This window comes from Pteropus medius, unplaced genomic scaffold (genome assembly GCF_902729225.1).
Source record: "Pteropus medius unplaced genomic scaffold, Ma_sr-lr_union100, whole genome shotgun sequence".
NCBI classification, from domain to species: Eukaryota; Metazoa; Chordata; class Mammalia; order Chiroptera; family Pteropodidae; genus Pteropus; species Pteropus medius.
This window is the reverse complement of record NW_024349797.1, coordinates 14,943,467-14,961,638: the sequence shown is the minus strand read 5'-3', so window position 1 is coordinate 14,961,638 and position 18,172 is coordinate 14,943,467. Positions and strand designations below refer to the sequence as shown.

The 18,172-nt window shown below is 52.2% G+C and overlaps 1 protein-coding gene across 1 annotated transcript in view; it reads left to right on the top strand.

Annotated features, from left to right (window-relative positions):
- The window catches only part of CCDC88C (coiled-coil and HOOK domain protein 88C), a 113,898-nt gene that overhangs the window by 51,085 nt on the left and 44,641 nt on the right, over positions 1-18,172 (top strand). Inside the window, exons 5-10 of the mRNA XM_039884030.1 lie at positions 8,221-8,268; positions 9,047-9,140; positions 11,521-11,661; positions 11,914-12,098; positions 12,841-12,922; positions 13,226-13,384. Coding sequence (XP_039739964.1) covers positions 8,221-8,268; positions 9,047-9,140; positions 11,521-11,661; positions 11,914-12,098; positions 12,841-12,922; positions 13,226-13,384 — 709 coding nt within the window. The remainder of the gene's footprint in view (positions 1-8,220; positions 8,269-9,046; positions 9,141-11,520; positions 11,662-11,913; positions 12,099-12,840; positions 12,923-13,225; positions 13,385-18,172) is intronic.

The following is an 18,172-nucleotide window of genomic DNA, read 5'->3' as shown; positions in this document are numbered from 1 at the left end:
AGATCAGTTCCCTGGCCCGTTCCATCCCTGGTTTCTCAGCAGCCAGGCCTGTCCCCGTGCCACATACACACAAAAGACTAGATTTGTCTGACAGGAAGCCGGCAGATTTCTGCCGTGAATCATGGAACAGCCATGCTGGAAGAGAGCACTGTTTTCCTTCCAAGGTTTGTATGCAAGTGCAGTAGTGATTTTCAGACGTGTAAATTGCAGATCCCACCTAAGCTGTTTAGAACGGAAGGGAGGGAGTCACAGAGGTGCAGAAACCCAGCCCAGAGAAGGGAGCGGACTCATTCAGAGGCACTCAGCGTGGTAGTCCCGAACATAAGAGATGTATTTATCATAAATTGTGTGGACAGTTACATAGGAGCACTGTAAGCCGCTGATCCCAAGCTGTAGGACAGGTCACTGCCGTTGTTCTGCCTGCTGTTTCTTGCATTCGAAATGTCAGGCAAGATTCCTGCGTCCTGGAGGCTGCAGGGTCCTGCCTGAGCACAGCTGGAACCTCCAAGAAGAGGCTGGAGGTTCCATTTGTTGCCGTTCAGCAGTCGGGCCCTTAGCCCTGTTTTCTCCCTCTTACGGCAGTTACAGAAAGGGCTTTCAGCGACAGAGAAGGCACCTTGAGTTGTCGCAGCCTTCCGTGCCCCTAGAGGCTGTGAGTGTGCTCCTTTCACAGCTCAGCGCAGGCCACTGTTCTGTCTGCGGAAACCAGAGGGCCAGTTTCCGACCCTCCCAGTGGGAGACCAGAAGGCCCTGTGCCCGCCCTTCTCTGAATAGGCTGCCCTGGCCAGCGGCTCGCAGAGGAGCTCAGCGCAACCCTCTCCTCCAGCTTTCGTTGTCAAATGCCCCCACACTGGGTTCATGGGCCCCAGAAATGAGTAGGCCATCTCTGCTCCAGAAGCGCCCACTCTACACTGGGACAAGGAGCGGAGGGGAGACAGCGTCCAGAACTGCGTTTCTTCCCGGGTAAAAAGTGGTATGAGCCCGTTGCACAGAGTGTGCACAGCGGGTAACGAGTTCTGTCTGGGCACTTTAGGAAGACTTCCCGGAGGAGGTGGTATGTGACAAGGCACTGAAGAACAGGGCCGCAGAGGGAAGACGTCCCAGGTGGGAGGAGATCAGACGAGTGGAAACATGCTGGGAGTCCCGGGGGAGCAGTGGGCTGCAGGCACGGGGAGGCAGTCTTCTGTCACAGCCCAAGTTCAGGTTTCAGAGGCTGGGGGTGCACGGAACTCCTGCCACTCCTTGGACTTTAATGTTTAACCCTCTCAGTGTTTACCTGCTCTCCTGTCAAGGGCGTCCTTGAGGTGCTCTCACCGTCCACGCCGCACAGCTCTGCCCTTTGAGGACTGACGGGGGACCTGTGAGGCCGGAGTGTGAGGGGCTTGCTCACGTCCCCCGTGGCAACGGGGGACAGCAGCTCAGAATCTTTTATTAGGAACAACCTTCTTGCCACTGAGAGTGTTCTTTCAAAAAGCAAAAAGGCTGTCTTCCTGCAGTTCTGCCCTCCCCGGCGCCCTGCTTGCCTGTGACGTGGTGCCCCGAGGGTCTGCGGCAGGGAGCGTGAACGTTCCTGCGGTCTTTTTCTCAGCCTTAGCTTTTTTCACTGCTCTTTAATTCTCTAATCTGTATATAGATATATATGTATTGTTTGTTTGTTTGTTTTTGCATTTGCAGAAACCTAATTTCTTTTCAGCGAGGAAGGGAAAAGTAAGAAAAACTAATCTCACAGGTGTTAGAGCCTGGTAACATTTCGTCCTGGAGGGAGCAGGCTCAGAAAAGCACCGATGGCGTGGCCTGGGGCCGCCGCCTCTGTGCTGCTGCTGGGTTCAGAAATTAGTTTTTCAGTCCATCTCGAATGCTGGGCGTTGCTGGGCACTCGAGCTGAAAGCAGCACTTTGCTTTTCGAGGAACGTGAAAAGCTTGGTTAACTGGACCAGGCCCGGGTGAGCGTGACAACACCGCCAAATGCCAGCCTCGCGGGCAGCCCATGGGTCTGCCTAGATACCAGACTTTGTTTTTGTTTGGTAAACGTCTTAGCGATGGCCTGTACACAGCGAGAATGCGCTCTGGGCTGCGGTAACCACACCATGGCTTCCGGCAGGACTGTTCTCTCTGGCTGTCCGAGGAGGAGGGACGAGATGTTATTTGTCAAAGGTCTTTGTGTTCCCCAGTAATATTTGGGCTTTGAGTTTTCTGCCTGGTGGTTGGGAGGGACCCTTTCTCAGATCCTCTCCTGCCTGTACCAGCACTTTGCCTGCAACCAGTGTAGACTCTGGGTCGCGAGCTGAGTTCTTGTGGTTGGTTCTCTCTTTCTGGTCCTCAGCTGTTCGGTGCTAGGAGGTGAATTTGCTCTCAGCTAATGCAGCCTGGGCAGGCCGGTGGGGTGGGAAGTCATTTTGGGTGGTGACGCTGTCTGGGGTTCCTGATGTGTCTGTTTCAATTTGTTCTGCATACGCAGGAGATGCCTTCTGTCACATGGGCGGAGGCTTCTCGTCGCCCACGCATGGTGGTGCTGGGGGTGGGGGCAGACGTGGTGCAGGTGATAGGAAGATGCTGGGATAAGGGAGCTGCTGCCTGGGTGCACTCAGGAGGCCTGGGCACCATTTCGCACGGACATGTGACTCAGCGCCTGCCAGAGTCCGCATTCGATAAACGTTTGCTGAATACTAAACGAATGGGGGAGTGCCCGGTTGTGTTAATGCCTGTCGGGGGCCACATGTGTGACGTCTTTGGTGTAAGACATCTAGGTGCCGGTTTCACAGGGCCTGCTCTCCAGGCTGTGAGGTGGCATAAAGAGGTGCCTGCCTCATAACCCATGGACCAGGACACATGGAGAGTCCCCATGTACCCACCCACGAGGAATTCACCATCCACACTGCTCCTTGGCAGTGCCCATGAACCCAAGTGACCCTGACTGATAAACAGCTGTTCTTGGTGCAAGCAGAGCCCCCGGGAGGGCACACACAGCTGAGCACGTGTGGGTGCATATTGGGACATAGGGTCATGTCCAGTGCAGCGCTATTTTCAAATCAATGAGACGACCCCTTATGAAATGATTGGTTTTTTAATGAAGAAACCAGGGAGAGTACGGTAAGCCACTGATTCAAGCACATGAGGCAGAGGAGAGCGGAGTATAGGATTATTAAGAAGAAAACATATGTAGTAAATTCTCACTTAACGTTGTGTATAGGTTCTGTGACTTTGAGCAAAACTGTGTATAACAAAACCAGTTTTACCATAGGCCAATTGGTAAAAACAAAAGTTAGGTTCCTACAGCATCTCATCACCATTATAACAAAATGACGTTGAATGAGACAATGTTATTGGAAGACGTGTGTATGTGTGTGTGTGTCTGTCTCTGTCTGTCTGTCTGTCTGTTCCACAAACGGTTCTCTTTGTTCTTGCCCTGGGACTTGATGCTAATAGTTCATATCACTCACTCAGTCAGCAGACGCTGGTTAAACACCTGCACCGTGGCCCTGGGCTCAGAAGCTAGACAAGGTAGAGCCTTGCTCTGGAAGGAAATGTGAGCAAGTAATAACAGTCTCCATGGGGAGCAGGTGGCAGTGTTAGGAGAGATCAGGTGGTGACAGACCTGGGACCAGATCTTAGTTGTGCGACTCAGCCCGTCAGAGCCCGTTCTCGTTTGGGAGAGTTTGTCCACTGGGGCACACTCTGTGTAAGTGCGGTGGTGGGCTGTAGGAGCGAAGGGCACGCGGAGCGGGCAGAATTAGCTGCTGGGTCGGGTCAGTCTGGTTAACTCAGATGAGTCAGTCCTTCCAGGTCATGTGGCTAAAACCCTGAGCCTGGCCGGTGATTTGCAGATCCTGGGCCTCTGTGATTGTGGAGAGCTGAGAGGAGCCAGAGTCTCTGCTTTGTTCTGACGGCCATCTCTGCAGGTGCATCGCTGTGCCTTCTGACCTCAGCAGGGCACAGTGTGTGCAGCTGGGGTGGTAGGAACTTCCTCTCGAAAGGGCTGTTGGCCTTCCTTTACCTAAATCCCCACCTTCATACCTAAGCGATCATTTATCGGTGACAAGATTTACTGTGTCCAGAGACTGTGGAGTGTGAACATTCAAACGGCTACATCTTACAGCCAAAAAGGGCATAGAGATTGTGTACCAGGAGGCGTGGACATAGGTCTTGTTTCGCGTGGTTGGCAGCGGCTGGAGAGTTCTGAGAGCCTCGTTCCAGGCTCAGTAAGAAAGTCGTGATGGACACGAGATTAGAAAGTCAGGGAAATGTCCAACCCTGATCTCATACAACCTGCACATTTAAGAGGCCGGTGTCGTTTAATTGTCCAAGTCCATTTGTACGTCCATGTCCACTCTTACCACACGGTTAGATCAGATATTTGCCCTCCTGTTTTGGGAGCCGAGTGCTACGAACATCTGTAGCTGTGTGTGTCGATTAGATAGGCATGTCTGCATTCCATTTCTGCTGAGAAAGACTGGGGTGAGTTTCTCTGTGTCACGACTCCAGGAAGCAGGTAGTAAACGAAGTATGGTTTTTCTTAAGACTCAGCCGTTAGCTCAGGCCTTCGTGGGATTCCCCTGGGGTTGTGAGGTTGCAGCTAGATGCGGAGGGTGTCTGATATTTCTCGGCCTTCCCCTACCCACTGGTTTCTTGTGACTCACTCAGCACAGAAATCCACGCTTCTTCATACCCTTTCCGCCATTTCTCACTTTGAAAACCAACTCTAGTAAGCGTAACCACAAAGCACTATATTTTGATAAACGCCACATTCTCTTGCCTCTGGGCCTTTGCACATGCTGTCACCTGTGCCTGGAAAGCTCCTCTCCACCTGCCTCCTAAATCTTTCCTCCTCATCCTTGGGTCTCAGCTCAGAGCTTGCTTTTTGTTTTTGTAAGAGAAGCCTTGCCTGATGCTCAGTGCAAACTAGATGTCCTCCTTCCTGGTTCCCTTAGCATTTATCAGCTTTTTTAAATCGCCGGTTTTCTTGGTCTCAGCTCAGAGGACTGAGTTGATTATGGTGATGTTCTCAGCACCCAGACGAGTAAGTGCTTAGGAAGGGTCTGTAGGTTCGTTTCTTCTTTGCCTGCTTAACTGTCTCGGAGCCAGTCTTGCTGGCGGGAACCCAGGAGAGAGTCTTCTGGTATGTTTTGAAACTGTTCAAAACCCACAATCTGGTAGATTTACGAAAATAGCAGTAGTTCTTACTACTGAAATCCTGAGAGGAATTGGGCATTAGCCTCCCATGAGAAATGAAAGAATTTCTGCCTCTGCCCCTCCCTCCCTCTCTCCCTCTCTCTCTCTCTGTTTCATAGAATCTGTGTAGGAGTAAAAATCACAAGATGTGGGATTTTTTGCTGTTTTTTAGAGATTTATTTTGACTTTAATTAAATTTATTGGGGTGACATTGGTTAATAAAATCCTATAGGTTTCAAATGTACAACTCAGTGCATTCTATATATATTGTGTTGAGTGTTCACACAGGATGCATTTGTGACAAACATGTTTTTATTCACTTAGCCCGGTGAGGACAAGCATAGCACTGCTTCACTTGAATGAGGACGGAGGTGAATTTCCTAGTACCTTGTTTGTCACCTAAAAGTTTATTTTGAATTTTTTCCATGGGAATTTTCCTAAAATTAGTTCTCTCCCTTTAAACCCCTTCCTTTTTGTTACAAAACATAGCAAACAGAAATTCCAAACTTTCCTAACAGTGCTCTGGATCAGAGTTAGATTTTTCTTGATGTCTCGTGGGTGTGAATGAATGAATGAATGAATGAACGAACGAATGATTCACAGTCGTCACTGTGTGTAACTGCAGGGTGCTGAGGGAGCAGAACCCTTTTCTCTTTCACTGAATAGCCTCGGACTGTTGTTTTGAGCCTGCGTCTGTGTGTGCAGGGTTTCTGGTCTCTTCCATGCTGTCAGACAACCAGCTTCTACTCTTAGTATTAGCAGTGGGTCTGTCTAGTGCTTGTTCCTACTTCTAATTTGCTGTTTTCATCTACTGTGGGCTGGGAAAATGGATCATCAGAGCTCTTTAAATTGTTCGAAAGTATGATATAATTAGGCCCTTTGGGGCTTTTGCTGTGAACAGAGTACATAAAGATTTTCTGTATGAATTTTGCCTTCTGTTTGGGCTGACCTGAGGCCCTTCAAACACTTTCTCCCTATGCGTCCGCTCTCTGCTGGTTACAGCACCATTTACATGGCCTCTGAGAGGCGACTCGCTGTAGGGAGAGGAGCCGGTGACGGCCGAAGGGGTCTGTACCTTTTGACTAGGGGCACGTGCCACTCATCTGGGGATTGACTTAGGGGACAGAGGTGATGACTGTCATTTGGGGTGGGTGTGAGCACTGTGGCCAGGGAGAGATTTTGGGGAGACTGATTGGAAGTTTTTAATACTTAGGCAGGCATTTCCTTTTCTTTTTATCAAAACTAAAATGGTGAGTGATCATCAGTTCAGCATCAATAGAAGAGTGAATCAGGATGGTGAGATATTTACTGATGTCTATGGGTTAGAGCCTCTTGGACCAAATAAAAGGCCTGAGTGGGGGAAAAAAAAACGTCTTTGAGAATTTTTCCATTTCAAACACTGAAGTTCTACACTTGTTAGCAAAGAGAAGGGTTTGACCTTAGTAGATTGATCTGCAAGACCAAACCTTATTCTTAAGAGCACAGAATCTGAATGACCTGCAGGGGCCTATGTTCCAGCCCGCACCCCCGTCCACCTTCAGGCTGGGAGGTGACCAGGACGGTGCAGTTTAGGTTGCATGAGCTCCAGCCTCCAGTTCTGAGACTTGACCATGATGTCATCGTCTCAGGAAATGCCGTTTTTAGCTACTTCTCAATCGAGAAGTATTAGGATGACGTCGTATGTTGCTCCGTACATGCCTTGTACCCAAGGACCCCAAATGAACCACAGCATTAGTTCTTGGGACATGAATTTGTTTTTGTTTTTGTTTTTGTTTTCTATTCCAGGGGTTGTTGGTGATACTTCGGGCCATTTTAGCATAGTGTGAGTGGGTGTTGGTAAGCCTTTCAAGAAGGCGATGCTACTTCTGGCATGTCCTTTCTCCCCCAAATGGAACAGAATATAAGGGAAAAGGCCGCAAACCATAGAATAGTTTTTACGTGAAAGCCACCTGCACATCACCCAGGCCCGCTGTCTCCATTTCAGAGATGTGGAAACTGAGGCTGGAGGACAGAGTATATAGCTTGTTGAGGTCACACTGCTGCTGGTGACCAAGCCAGATCCAGAGCCCTCTTATTCTGTTTGTTGAAGTGGTTGAGTCTCATAAACAGATAAAGATGCATTTAGCCTCAAGCGTAATCAAAGAGACAGTGTAAAATGATGAAATATGATTTTTTGGCGTATCCGATGGGCAGAGCTGAGAACGAGCCATCAGACAGTGCTGGTCTGGATATGGGGAATGGGCCTTCTCATACACTGATCGCGAGAGTAAAGTGGTAAGGCCTTTCTGCTGGGCAGTATGGCAGTAGGGAAAGTTCAAAAGATGAGTTTATCCTAAAGAAGTAAATAAGGTTATGCATAAAGAACTGGCCACTGAGATGTCTGTGTAGCATCGTTTAAAGCGTTGAAAGATTGAACCTCTGGAAGAGAGTTGGTTGAATAAGTTTTTGGTCTTTGTACGAAGTAAGTATGGGGCCATCAGAACGATGTGCATGTGTTGTCTGGGGTTCGCTTTGAGATTCTCCAGCCAGACCCTGAAACTGAAAAGCAAAGAAGGGGATGAGGAGGGAGGGGGAGTAGACGACGTGGATAAACTGGGCTGGATGATGAGTGTGGGGGTTCATTATGCCATTCCTCCTGGGACGCTTGAAGTGCTGCATGATGGAAAAGCAAAATTTGCAGCCTTATTTTAGACTCAACTCAGTGCGTGCTGTGGGGGGCGATTCTCTCCTGTCGGGTTTGGCTTCTCACACACACTAAAGAGAGATGCTGATGTTGCAGTTCGTTAATCACCATGGAAAGATAATTATGATGCATTTGAATGGAAAGGGGCCACAAATAGTTATGTAGAATTTTCATTGGGTTTAGTAAATAAATAAACCCATATGGAGAAAGCAGATGGAGCATGTACATGTAAGTGGAGATCACTGGGTAGAGAGATGATTTTTTTTTTTATCTTATCTAATTTTTTTCCCCTACAGCAAACTGGTATCACTGGTGGGAGATTTTATAAACAGTTGAGCTGAATTAAATATGTTGCTCTTTTGATTTAGGGAGGCATGGGAGGAAATTAAGAAGGTGCTGCTGCTGGTGCTGGGCTGGTGCAGGTGGGACCTGGGCAGAGGTAGAGGGGTTTACTCTCAGCCATCTGTGTTTGGTTGTGGGGATAAAAGCCCCTGAGAAGATGAGGTAGAAGTGAAGCTGCTTTCAGTGCAACATGACAGAAGGTCCGCGGGTTCCTGAGGGAGAAGTGACTCCACCTTACTGCCATTTCTAGTACAGGGCACCTCAGGCAAGAAGCAGGTGGGGACCCAGACTGGCGCTAGCAAATTGTCTCCGGTATAAAGATCTAGAGCAAGGTCAACAAATCCAGCCTGTGGCTAACTTTGCCCTGCCTCCTGCTTTTGTAAATAAGTTTTATGGGAACACAGCCACACTCATTTCTTTACATATCTCTGGCTGCTTTCACACCACAGTGGCAGAGCTGAGACCAAGTGGCCTGCAAAGTCTAAGATTTTTTTTTTTTTTTTTTATACAAACTATCCCTTTACAGAGGAAGTTTGCCACCCCCTGGCCTAACCCAGGTGTTCTTGATCTCATTTGAGAATCATCTGGATAGCTCGTTCTACCTGCAGATTTCTGTGTTTCACCCCCAGTATTTTCAAGCTGGGATGAGCTTTTTAAAAATAAGCGCCCAACAGATTCTCATATAGGTGGTCTGAGCAGCTTCTAGAGAAACCTAAGTGTGCGGGCTGGTAGGGAAGACGAGAGAGGACACTTTCTTGGTTATAAAGGAGAAAGCTGGGGATCGGGTGGGCGGTTGGGTTCATTTGGAAACCGTTGCTTTGGCTTGCAAAATGCTTCCATTAACACATGTAACTCTGTGCAGTGTGAGAAGAAAGAGGAGTTTATTGAAAGAATCAAACAGCTGGACATTGAGACCCAAGCTGGGATCGTGGCCCATATCCAGGAGGTAGGTGTGTGGCTTTGTGGGCCTTAGCCGTGGACCTCTACTCCTGTGGTAACGGGGAGGCAGGCTGTCCCCACCAGTGAAAAGTTTAAAGAATGCATCACTCATTAGTGATTTTGCTAAGTTTAGGCTCCAGACGCCACAGACAAATTGAATCTGTTTGGAAAGGTAGCCATCAGCAAGCTAAAATAAAATGGGGGTAAAAAAAAAATTTTTTTTTAAATCACCTCAATCAAGGCTTCTTTTGCCTCTTCTTCTTCCCTAATATGGATTCAGACTATTTTTAAGAGCTGTCAAGTGGTTTAGGCTCAGAATTTGATTTACAGGCCCAGAAAATGTATTCTGGCAAATGTCACCCTGCTTCAAATGGTTGATCTTTATGGGGAAAGATTCTCTGCTTCTGTCAGTGACATGGCAGAAAAACAAGCTGCCACCACTTGAGAAGTTAAAAGCCAGCAAGTCCCAGAAGGGCTGTCTGCGCAGACTGAGGCAGCATCCTCAGAGAAGGTGGTTTCCCTGGAAACCAAGCCTGTGGGGGCAAGCACCCACCTGAAAATGTACTTCCCTGACCTTCTCCCCAGCCTCCCCCTAAAAGAAGTGGTGTGTATTTTCATTATCTCGGGGGATGTGGTTCAGCCTTCAGTGTAATTGGACAGATGAGATAAAGGCATGAACAAGACATGAGCAGGAGCAGGTGTGTGACTGGCAGGGGCAGCTGAACACAGAGCTCCCCACGCCAGCACCGGGGACAGGCTGTGGCTGGGCCGATGGGCTTCCCCAGCTGCCAGGCACTGTGGTGTGGTGGGTCCTGAGTCAGCGTGGAAGCAGGAGATGGAAGCGGCTTGTTTCGGTAGAGGGTCCAGTGAAGCCAGCACCAGGGGGAAGCTAGAATCGTAGGAAGTATTCTCCACCATTCGTGTCAGTGAGTGGCCACCTGTTAGCCCAAGAACCATTCTGCCTTTTAATTTTCCTTGGGCGGCCGCGTGTTTTGAAAATGTTATCTATCCGGGGACTCAGTCCTTTGCCTTTTACTGTTTTTCGTGCGTAGCCAGCAGGATATTAAAAATAAAAGGATGGCGGGAAGAGTCCTGCGTGATTATCAGATTCAGTGGCTGGCAGTGGGGACTGGTCTTCAGAGTTAGTTGGGTGCTTCTTAAACATTCAGGTGCACAGGCGGCCCCCAAGAGACCCAGCGAGTCAGAATCCGGGGAGGAGCAGTGTGAGCCTTTCGTTGAAAGCCCCTCGTGTGACTGAGGTGCAGCTGGGGTTGCCCCTGAACCCCCTTCACAGACATAAAGGGCCTTTCCCAAGCGCTGGAGCAGGCCTGGAACCTGGCCTCCGGGTCCCGGCTCCCGGCTCCATGCCTCAGGGTACCCCGGATTGCGGGGTGAGCGTTCTCCTGAGTCTCCGGGACTGACTGAATCCCAGCTTCTCTGTGAGACGGGGAGAGGTAAGGAAGCGGGTGTCTTTCGAGAAACTGAAAAGCCCTGGGGTTTTTTTGTTGTTTGTTTGGTTTTTTTTACAGATGTCCTCTCCCTCTATTTACTGCTCTGAAAAATCTAAGAACTTTTTTTGGTGTGCCTCACTGAGTGGATGTCTCTGATTCCCTTATGTCTCCCCCTTGGGTGACCTGAGTGTGCTAACACTCATCTTTCCAAATTGAGACGGCAGGGAGTTAGGTGATCTGCCTGCTCTGGCAGGTCGGAGGAGGTCGGGTTGAGGAGGTCAGGTTTGTAGTCGATCGAGAGACTGTCCAGTGTGGACATGGCCATGGGCCTCCACTCACACCCAGTGGAAAGGGAAAACCAGGTGGCCGTAGGTGGCCTGTGGGGATGAGAGATACAAGCTTACCTGAAAATTGTTTCAGATTATAAAATATTCCCATCAAAATAACTCAGAGTTATTGCGTAACCAACATTGTGACATGAGCTTTAACATTTTACCATATTCGCATTCGATTTTAAGAAATAATGTACAGTTCCTCTGCTTACCCTTCCACCCTCCAGAGCTTACCTTGTTTGTCTTATAAATTGATGGCACTCCAGTAAAAATGTCTAAGGACTGTTTAGGGAACGACTCCGTTGTAAGGAGTGCTTTCTGGTATTAAAAAAAAAAGCCGTGTCCTCTGTGAACCGATGTTGAAAGCAGAAGTGGTTTGTATGGGCCGCGCTCGGCCGCAGAGAGTCTGGCTGCCCTTGCTTAAGGAGCCACCTGCCCGCCACAGAAAATGCGTCAGCGAAAAGTTAATAACATCAGTGGGGGGGTCGGCTGCGGAGAGTCGCCTGGATGCCCCTCCCCATGTGGCCGTGGGAGGTGGGTGCTCTCAGGACCCTTGCGGCTGCTCCCTGCCTGGCCTCTGCAGACCGTCCCTGTGTCCCCGCAGGTGACCCACAACCAGGAGAACGTGTTTGACCTGCAGTGGTTGGAGGTCCCAGATGTGGCTCCGGAGGAGCTGGAGGCCCTCTCCAGGAACATGGTGTTTCACCTCAGGAGGCTCATAGACGAGAGAGACGAGCGCACAGAGGTGCGTGCGTGCCGGCTGGCAGCCTGCGGGCAGGTTGGGGAGGGACGTGGACCTGGGGCCCTGGTTGTGGGACACGGGAGGGTGGAAGTTCATCGAAATGCCAAGCTTGCGGACCTGCTGCATTGACATGCTCTTTTCTATCCCACTAAATATTTCATCTCTTTTTAAAAACTTATACCGCCTTTCCCCACTGCCCTCCTAGATTTTAATTTTGATTTTGATGATTTTTAACCTCTGTCCACCCTACCACAGCTGATCGTGGACCTCACCCAGGAGCGGGACTACCTGCAGGAGCAGCAGCCGCCCAGCCCCCTCAAGTCCTCCAGCACCGAGTCCACCCCCAGCCCGACCAGCAGCCTCTCCAGCGAGGACAAGCAGCACCTGGCTGTGGAGCTGGCGGACACCAAGGCCAGGCTGCGCCGCGTCCGGCAGGAGCTGTGCGTCCTCCAGTCACCCCCAGGCTGTTTTTCCTGCTTTTGTGTCATGCGTCACAAACACGTTTCTAGCACGTTTAGCTCACTCTCATGTAGCACAGCAAACGGGAGAGCTCCGACTTGGGCCCTGGGCCGGCCGGACTCTGCTCTGCGCTTGGTCGCTATTTGAAGGTGGACTAGCCCCTTCCTCCCGGGCCTGCACGTGGAGGGGTTCTGCTGGATCTTTAGGGCTCCCACCAGTCCGAACAGTACAGATAGGCTGCAGAAGCAGCCTGCTGTCCACCCTCAGGCCCAGTGCAGGGCTCGGAGGCCCACACTGGTATGTTTCCTTGGGTGGAGGGAAGGTGTGTCTCACCCCCTCTGGTGAGCCTGTTCCCTGCAGCTGGGTATGTCACTGTGTTGGTCATCTTGGGAGCTGCCTGCCTCCACCTGCCTGCCACTGGGCCAAGCTGCCTGGCTGGCTGTGAAGCAGTGTAGCACCCCAGGGGCCTCTTTACATGTCCCACCCTCTCAGACAGAAACTCGGTGTCTGCTGGGTGTAGTTTGAGAGCAGGCATTCGAAACTTAAAAGGAGAAAAGAAAAACTTGGAGTCAGGAATGTTCTGCGAGCCCCACACACAGGTTCTCCTTGCCCCCAGAAGTCGGGTTCTCTTTCCTTTCCCCACCGCGGCCTCGCAAGGTGATGGGTTGTCCAGGTGCTTCAGAGGAAGCCTCCCTCACCACGCGTCCCCCGAATTGTCCCCAGGGAGGAGAAGACAGAGCAGCTGGTGGACACCAGGCATGAGGTGGATCAGCTGGTGCTGGAGCTGCAGAAAGTCAAGCAGGAGGTGAGTGGGGAGGGATGGGGGCTGGGACAGTCACTGGGCCTCACGGGGCAGGAACGCAGCAGCAAGACCTTCCAGCAAAGGCCTCTGCGTCCTTCCTGCTCGAAGCAGCACGGCCCAGAGCCAGTTCTCCTGAGAATCGCTGTGGGGATGACACATGTCTTAGTGACAGTGTGCGCGGTTGCCTGCAACAGAGCCACTTGGCTACCAGGAACTGGCTTCTCTTAGGACTGTAGGGACTTGGCCCTCTCTTTCCCACCCCAAGAGTGCCCTGAGCTGGGTCCCCTCCCTTTGCCCACCTCCCAGAACATCCAGCTGGCGGCTGATGCCCGGTCTGCTCGTGCCTACCGCGACGAGCTGGACTCGCTGAGGGAGAAGGCGAACCGCGTGGAGAGGCTGGAGATGGAGCTGGGGCGCTGCAGGGAGAAGCTGCACGACGTGGACTTCTACAAGGCCCGCATGGAGGTGAGCCCGGGGCGGGCGCTTCCTGCCCTGGAGGTTTCCGAGAGGAGCCTTAACATTTCTGCCGCTGACACGGTCCCTGCACCTCATCCTGTCTGCATGTCCCCAAGGGCCTCTCTCTTTGGGGGAAGAAGTATGGTCGTGCGATAAAGGGCCCTGACTCCTTTTAGGATTTTCCTACTTCCACTTCCTGCCACCATGATGACCTCCTATTCACAGATCATTTTTTTTAGACTTCTTGAGATTTCTGTGGCTAAATCTTGCCAGGATTCAGATTCCTGGTCTATAAAAATGAGATAATCGTACTACTACATGAGGTTTTTGGGATGAAAGGTAAAATGCCTGCTACTTGGGCGAGTGTCACAGTGAGCCGTCCGCGGGGAGCCTCCTCACGGGCAGATGCAGCCAAGGGTGTGGGGGACGGAGACCAAAGCCCAGGTGGGGTCACCGGCACTTTGACCACTCACCCCAGCTGCGTGTCAGCGGCGGTTCCGGGATCTTCTTTCCCAAGGATTTGGGAATTCTGCCCTGTTGCCAGTCCCAAGGGGCTGGAGGTGGTTTTAAGGAGCTGGGTGAAATCAGGGTGTCAGTTCATGCCAGGTAGGCCTGTTCAATGGTAAGAACTCACCCCGCTGCCGACAGGAGGCTTCCGCGAGGCCTGAACACAGGCCTTGAGAACACGGGGTCGTCGCTGCCCACGCCGAGCTCCTAGCAGGCAGGTGTGCTGGGGAAGGCAGACCTGGGGACAGCTGTGGTTCAGGCCCGTTTGTTCCTTCAGCCTACTCAGGGGGTGTCTGTTCCCCAGGAAAGTTAGCGACACCCTCATCCTGCCCCCTGTGTGGAAGGCACCCCAGATGTGCACACGCAGCCTGGCCCAAGTTGGGTGGGAGTGGGAGATGGGCTCTTGGCCTCGTCCTGGAAATGGTCCAGTGGCCCTGCTGCTGATGAAAGGCGTAAATCTCCAGCACAGACAGGTTCTGGGACGCGGGCGCATACCGGGGCCCTTCATCACTTGCTGGAAATGCTACAGTTGGGAGAGTCAGGGACAGTCATGCACAGTTTTTCTAGACTGCTGTCTTCTGCGCACTGAGGACCTCATGCAGCCCCCAGATGGGACCATAGACAGAGAGCGGCTCCCACATCTCACCTGACGCCCTGTCCTGTGGAGGGAGGTGGGCTTCAGCTTCCAGGCTCTGGTCTCCGTGCTCATTCCTGGCCTTGTGCAGGCAGCCTCGCTCAGTCACATGGTCACGGCGATTTAGCGCCTGCCTGGTGCCAAGCCCTGTACCTCAAGGCACAAACAAGGTTCATTCCCTGCGTTTAGGGAGCTTCTGTACTATTAGAGGATTTTACATGGGAACTCCTTTCCTACATTTTCAAATTTTATGCCTCTATACAGAAACAGTATTTTTTGTATTGGTTAGTAATTTTCATAGTGAAGTTACCATGAAGTTAGTAATGCCTTAAATTTTGCATTAGATTTACGAATCACAAGAGAGAGAGTGTTTCTGTGTGAGATGTTTACTTGGGCAGGCAGTGCCAAGCATGGGTTTGTAGACACTTTGCAGCCAGGCTGGCCGAGGACTTGGGCCTTGTCCGTGGAGTTCAGGCCATGACAGAGAATGCGTGACAGTCTTCTTGGAGGCCCGCAGTATCAGGGCTCAGAGTGTCTGTGCGTGTGGTCCTTTGGAGCAGTTACAGCAGCCCTGCAAACTGTGGACCCGCCCTCAGCGCTGTGTGGCCAGAGGCTTTCTGCGTGGACCTCAAGCCCCCGAGGGCAGGGGCTGGGTCTTACTTGACTGCAGGCCTGGGGCCTGGCACATGCAAGACACTTGGTGATCACCGCACAAATAAAAACCTGTCGCTAAACAGTGAAAAGATTTGCAATCTGGGGAAATAGGGAAGAATTCATGAGTTTTTGCCACCTTTGGAATGGTGACACTGGGCGTGATGAGCAGCAGAGCAGAGAGAGAAGCATGGTTACCACGTTCATGCCGGCTCACATTTGTGGGCACCACGGTGCAGGGGACACTCGTCTAGGTGCAGAAGGAGCAGCAGGCAGCCCACGTGACCCCCCACCCCAGCCCCCCAGAGCCTGTGCAGGCTGAGAATCACGTAAATGCACATCATGAAGGGGAGAGAGCGTTGGTGCCACGTGGGAGGAAAAGATAAAGGACTAGAGGTTCAGGGCAAGGGCAAGGTTAATTTTCGTATTGATGAACACAAATTTCCATGTTTTGTTTTCAAACTTCTGGCAGCTTCTGTGTGGCTCCTAGTCTGGTTTACATAAGGGTTAAAACAACAAGAAGAGAGAGGCCAAGGCACGCATCCCTAGGTACAGCGAGAAGCGGGGGCACTGGCTGGTCCTTGACTTCCCTTTGCAAATAGTCATCTCACCTCACAGCTGCCGGGGCACAGAGGTTGCTGTCCAGAGGGCCCCATGGATGCAGGACAGAGGCAGAGAGATGGCCTGGAAGTCCCGACAGCACATAGGTGCATAGGTGCCACGTGCATTCTGGGCACCGCAAAGGCAAGGTGGGCCTTGTCTCTGCTCCTCTAGGAGGTGGATAGCCTCCTGGGCAGTGCGTGCTTCAAAACAAACGGTCTGCTCTGAGTCGCATGACTCAGTCGCCCTCGTCGGAGGATGCCTCTGGGCTGGCTTTCTGTTGCTCTGGACGCCTTACAGATGTACCAGGCGCCGCGGTCCTGAGCACGGCGGGAAGGGACTGGTGTTTCTTTGACTTCTTCACCCTTGTTTGGCACTTTGGGTTCTAGACGCAGCCCTGGGAGAGGTGTCTGTTGTTTGGTGGGTGCTTGCTGAGTGCCAGGTCCTAGACCATGGTGATGGCGGCCGACCCACTTGCTGGGCCTTAGGTGCCAGGCCCAGAGTATTTCTGTGGCAGGAGCCTGTTTGCCCGTTTCCGGTTGCCATGTCCCCGTCATGGTGGCATGTTGGCAGTGACAGCTCGGGCTCCTTGGAGATCAGCCATCAGGCCTGGCCTGTGACTTCCTGAAAGTTGTTCACTGGGCTGGTTCGAGCCTTTAAATGGCCTCGCAGTTCAGTGGGGGGCAGGCTGGCTGTGGGCAGCTGCCAGAGGTGCGGAGTGGGCTCCACCCAACTCCAGGCAGAGCCCTCGGCCAGCTTGGGGACTTGGGAACAGCCTCTTAGGATGTGGTCTCTCACTTCCAAGGTGGCAGGGTGTGCGAGGCAAGTTAGATATTTCTGTTGCCCAACATATGGTGGAGGTTGATTCGTCCAGAAAATTGAGACAAATTTGAACAGTAGCTAGCAATCACCCTGCTCTATGCCGTATTCTGCTCCTGGACACTCGTCTGTCCCTGCCTGTGTCCAGGCCCTTCAGGGCCACCTGACATGCCGCCTCTGGTTCCCCTTTACGTCATGTGTTACTGAACACTTACATGAGTCCCGCAGAGCAGAATTAGAATAGTCGTGCCCTGTGCCTTCATGGGTTAGGGGAGGACAGGCCAGCTCGCTGTTGCCTCACAGTGCCCAGGCAACCCTGGGAGCCCAAGTGTCTGACCCAGAGACAGACGGGGTGGAGCTGCAGTCACTTCTCACAGGGAACAACTCGGGCTGAGTGGGAGTTGGTCGTGAGGCTGAGGGGCATCCTGTGCTGTGAGAGGTCAGGGCCTGTGAGTGCAGTGAAGCTGGGAACGCTGGTGTGTGGACTGGCCGGAACGCAGTGGGCTGTGGCCAGAGAGGGAGGGCCGGGCCGCCTTGCTTCTGAAAAGCGCTGCCTGCGCACTGGCTCACGGCGTTAGCAGCAGGCCTCTCACCACCGAGTCCTTAAGGGTCCGTTGCAGGCAGCCGAGGGCAGCAGAGAGAACATGGGTCTTGAGCTCTTCGACTCAGGTTCAAGCCCCAGCTTCCTCCCTTGCTGGCTTTGTGACTTTGGACTCATTCCTTAGTTAACCCAGGTCAGCCTGTTCATCTGTAGGAAGGGACGTCCTGCCTCTTCCTCGGGGCTGTTGGGAGAAGCGAATGAGGCAGGGGCAGGGAGCACCTGCTGCAGGGCCGGCCGCAGAGGGCCAGGGACGGCAGAGGGCGGACACCCAGGTGAATCCAGTCTCTGTGACTAAAGCTGTGATCAGAGCCGTGACCGCTGACTGGAAGGTGCTTGGTTCCCCCTGGCTGGACTCAGATCTGGCCCTTACAGGGAGGATAAATGCATGCTGGGTAAGCAGGAGCCACCGGCTCAGCTCCCAGTCGTCAGAACCCGTGAGTGGGGCAAGCCTTGGCAAACTGCCCACTGAGAGAAACAGATATGTTCCTGTGTGTGCATGTTGGCGAACTGCAGGCATTCAGGGGAGACGCAGTCCCCCCAGCATACCAGATGGCGCTGGGAGGGCTCCGGGGAAGAGGGAAACCAGGGAGCCCCTTAATCAGAAGGTGAAGAGATGTAGTGAATGGGCCAGACCCCTCACCATGTGTTCTGGGCACCTGGGGCAGAGCGAGAGCCCAGTGGGCCCCTCGCCTGGCAGGCGCCCATAAGGACCAGCCATTTTGTCCCACAGCCAGCCCGTGCCTGACCCACAGTAGGCCTGCAGTGCTTATTTGTGGAGTTCACATTTGCTCGTGAGTTAACTGTCAGAGTTCTCATTTCCAGGAAACTGCCGAGAACTTCTGTTCTAGGAGCCTGTGTGTGAACTGTTCTGGCAGGATCTGTGTGTTGATTGGAAGCTGGTCTGGATAGCCATTTTTTCCCAGAACGCAGGATCAGTGGAATGTTGAATCGAGAAGATTAGACTCAGCCCTCGAACCCAGGGCAG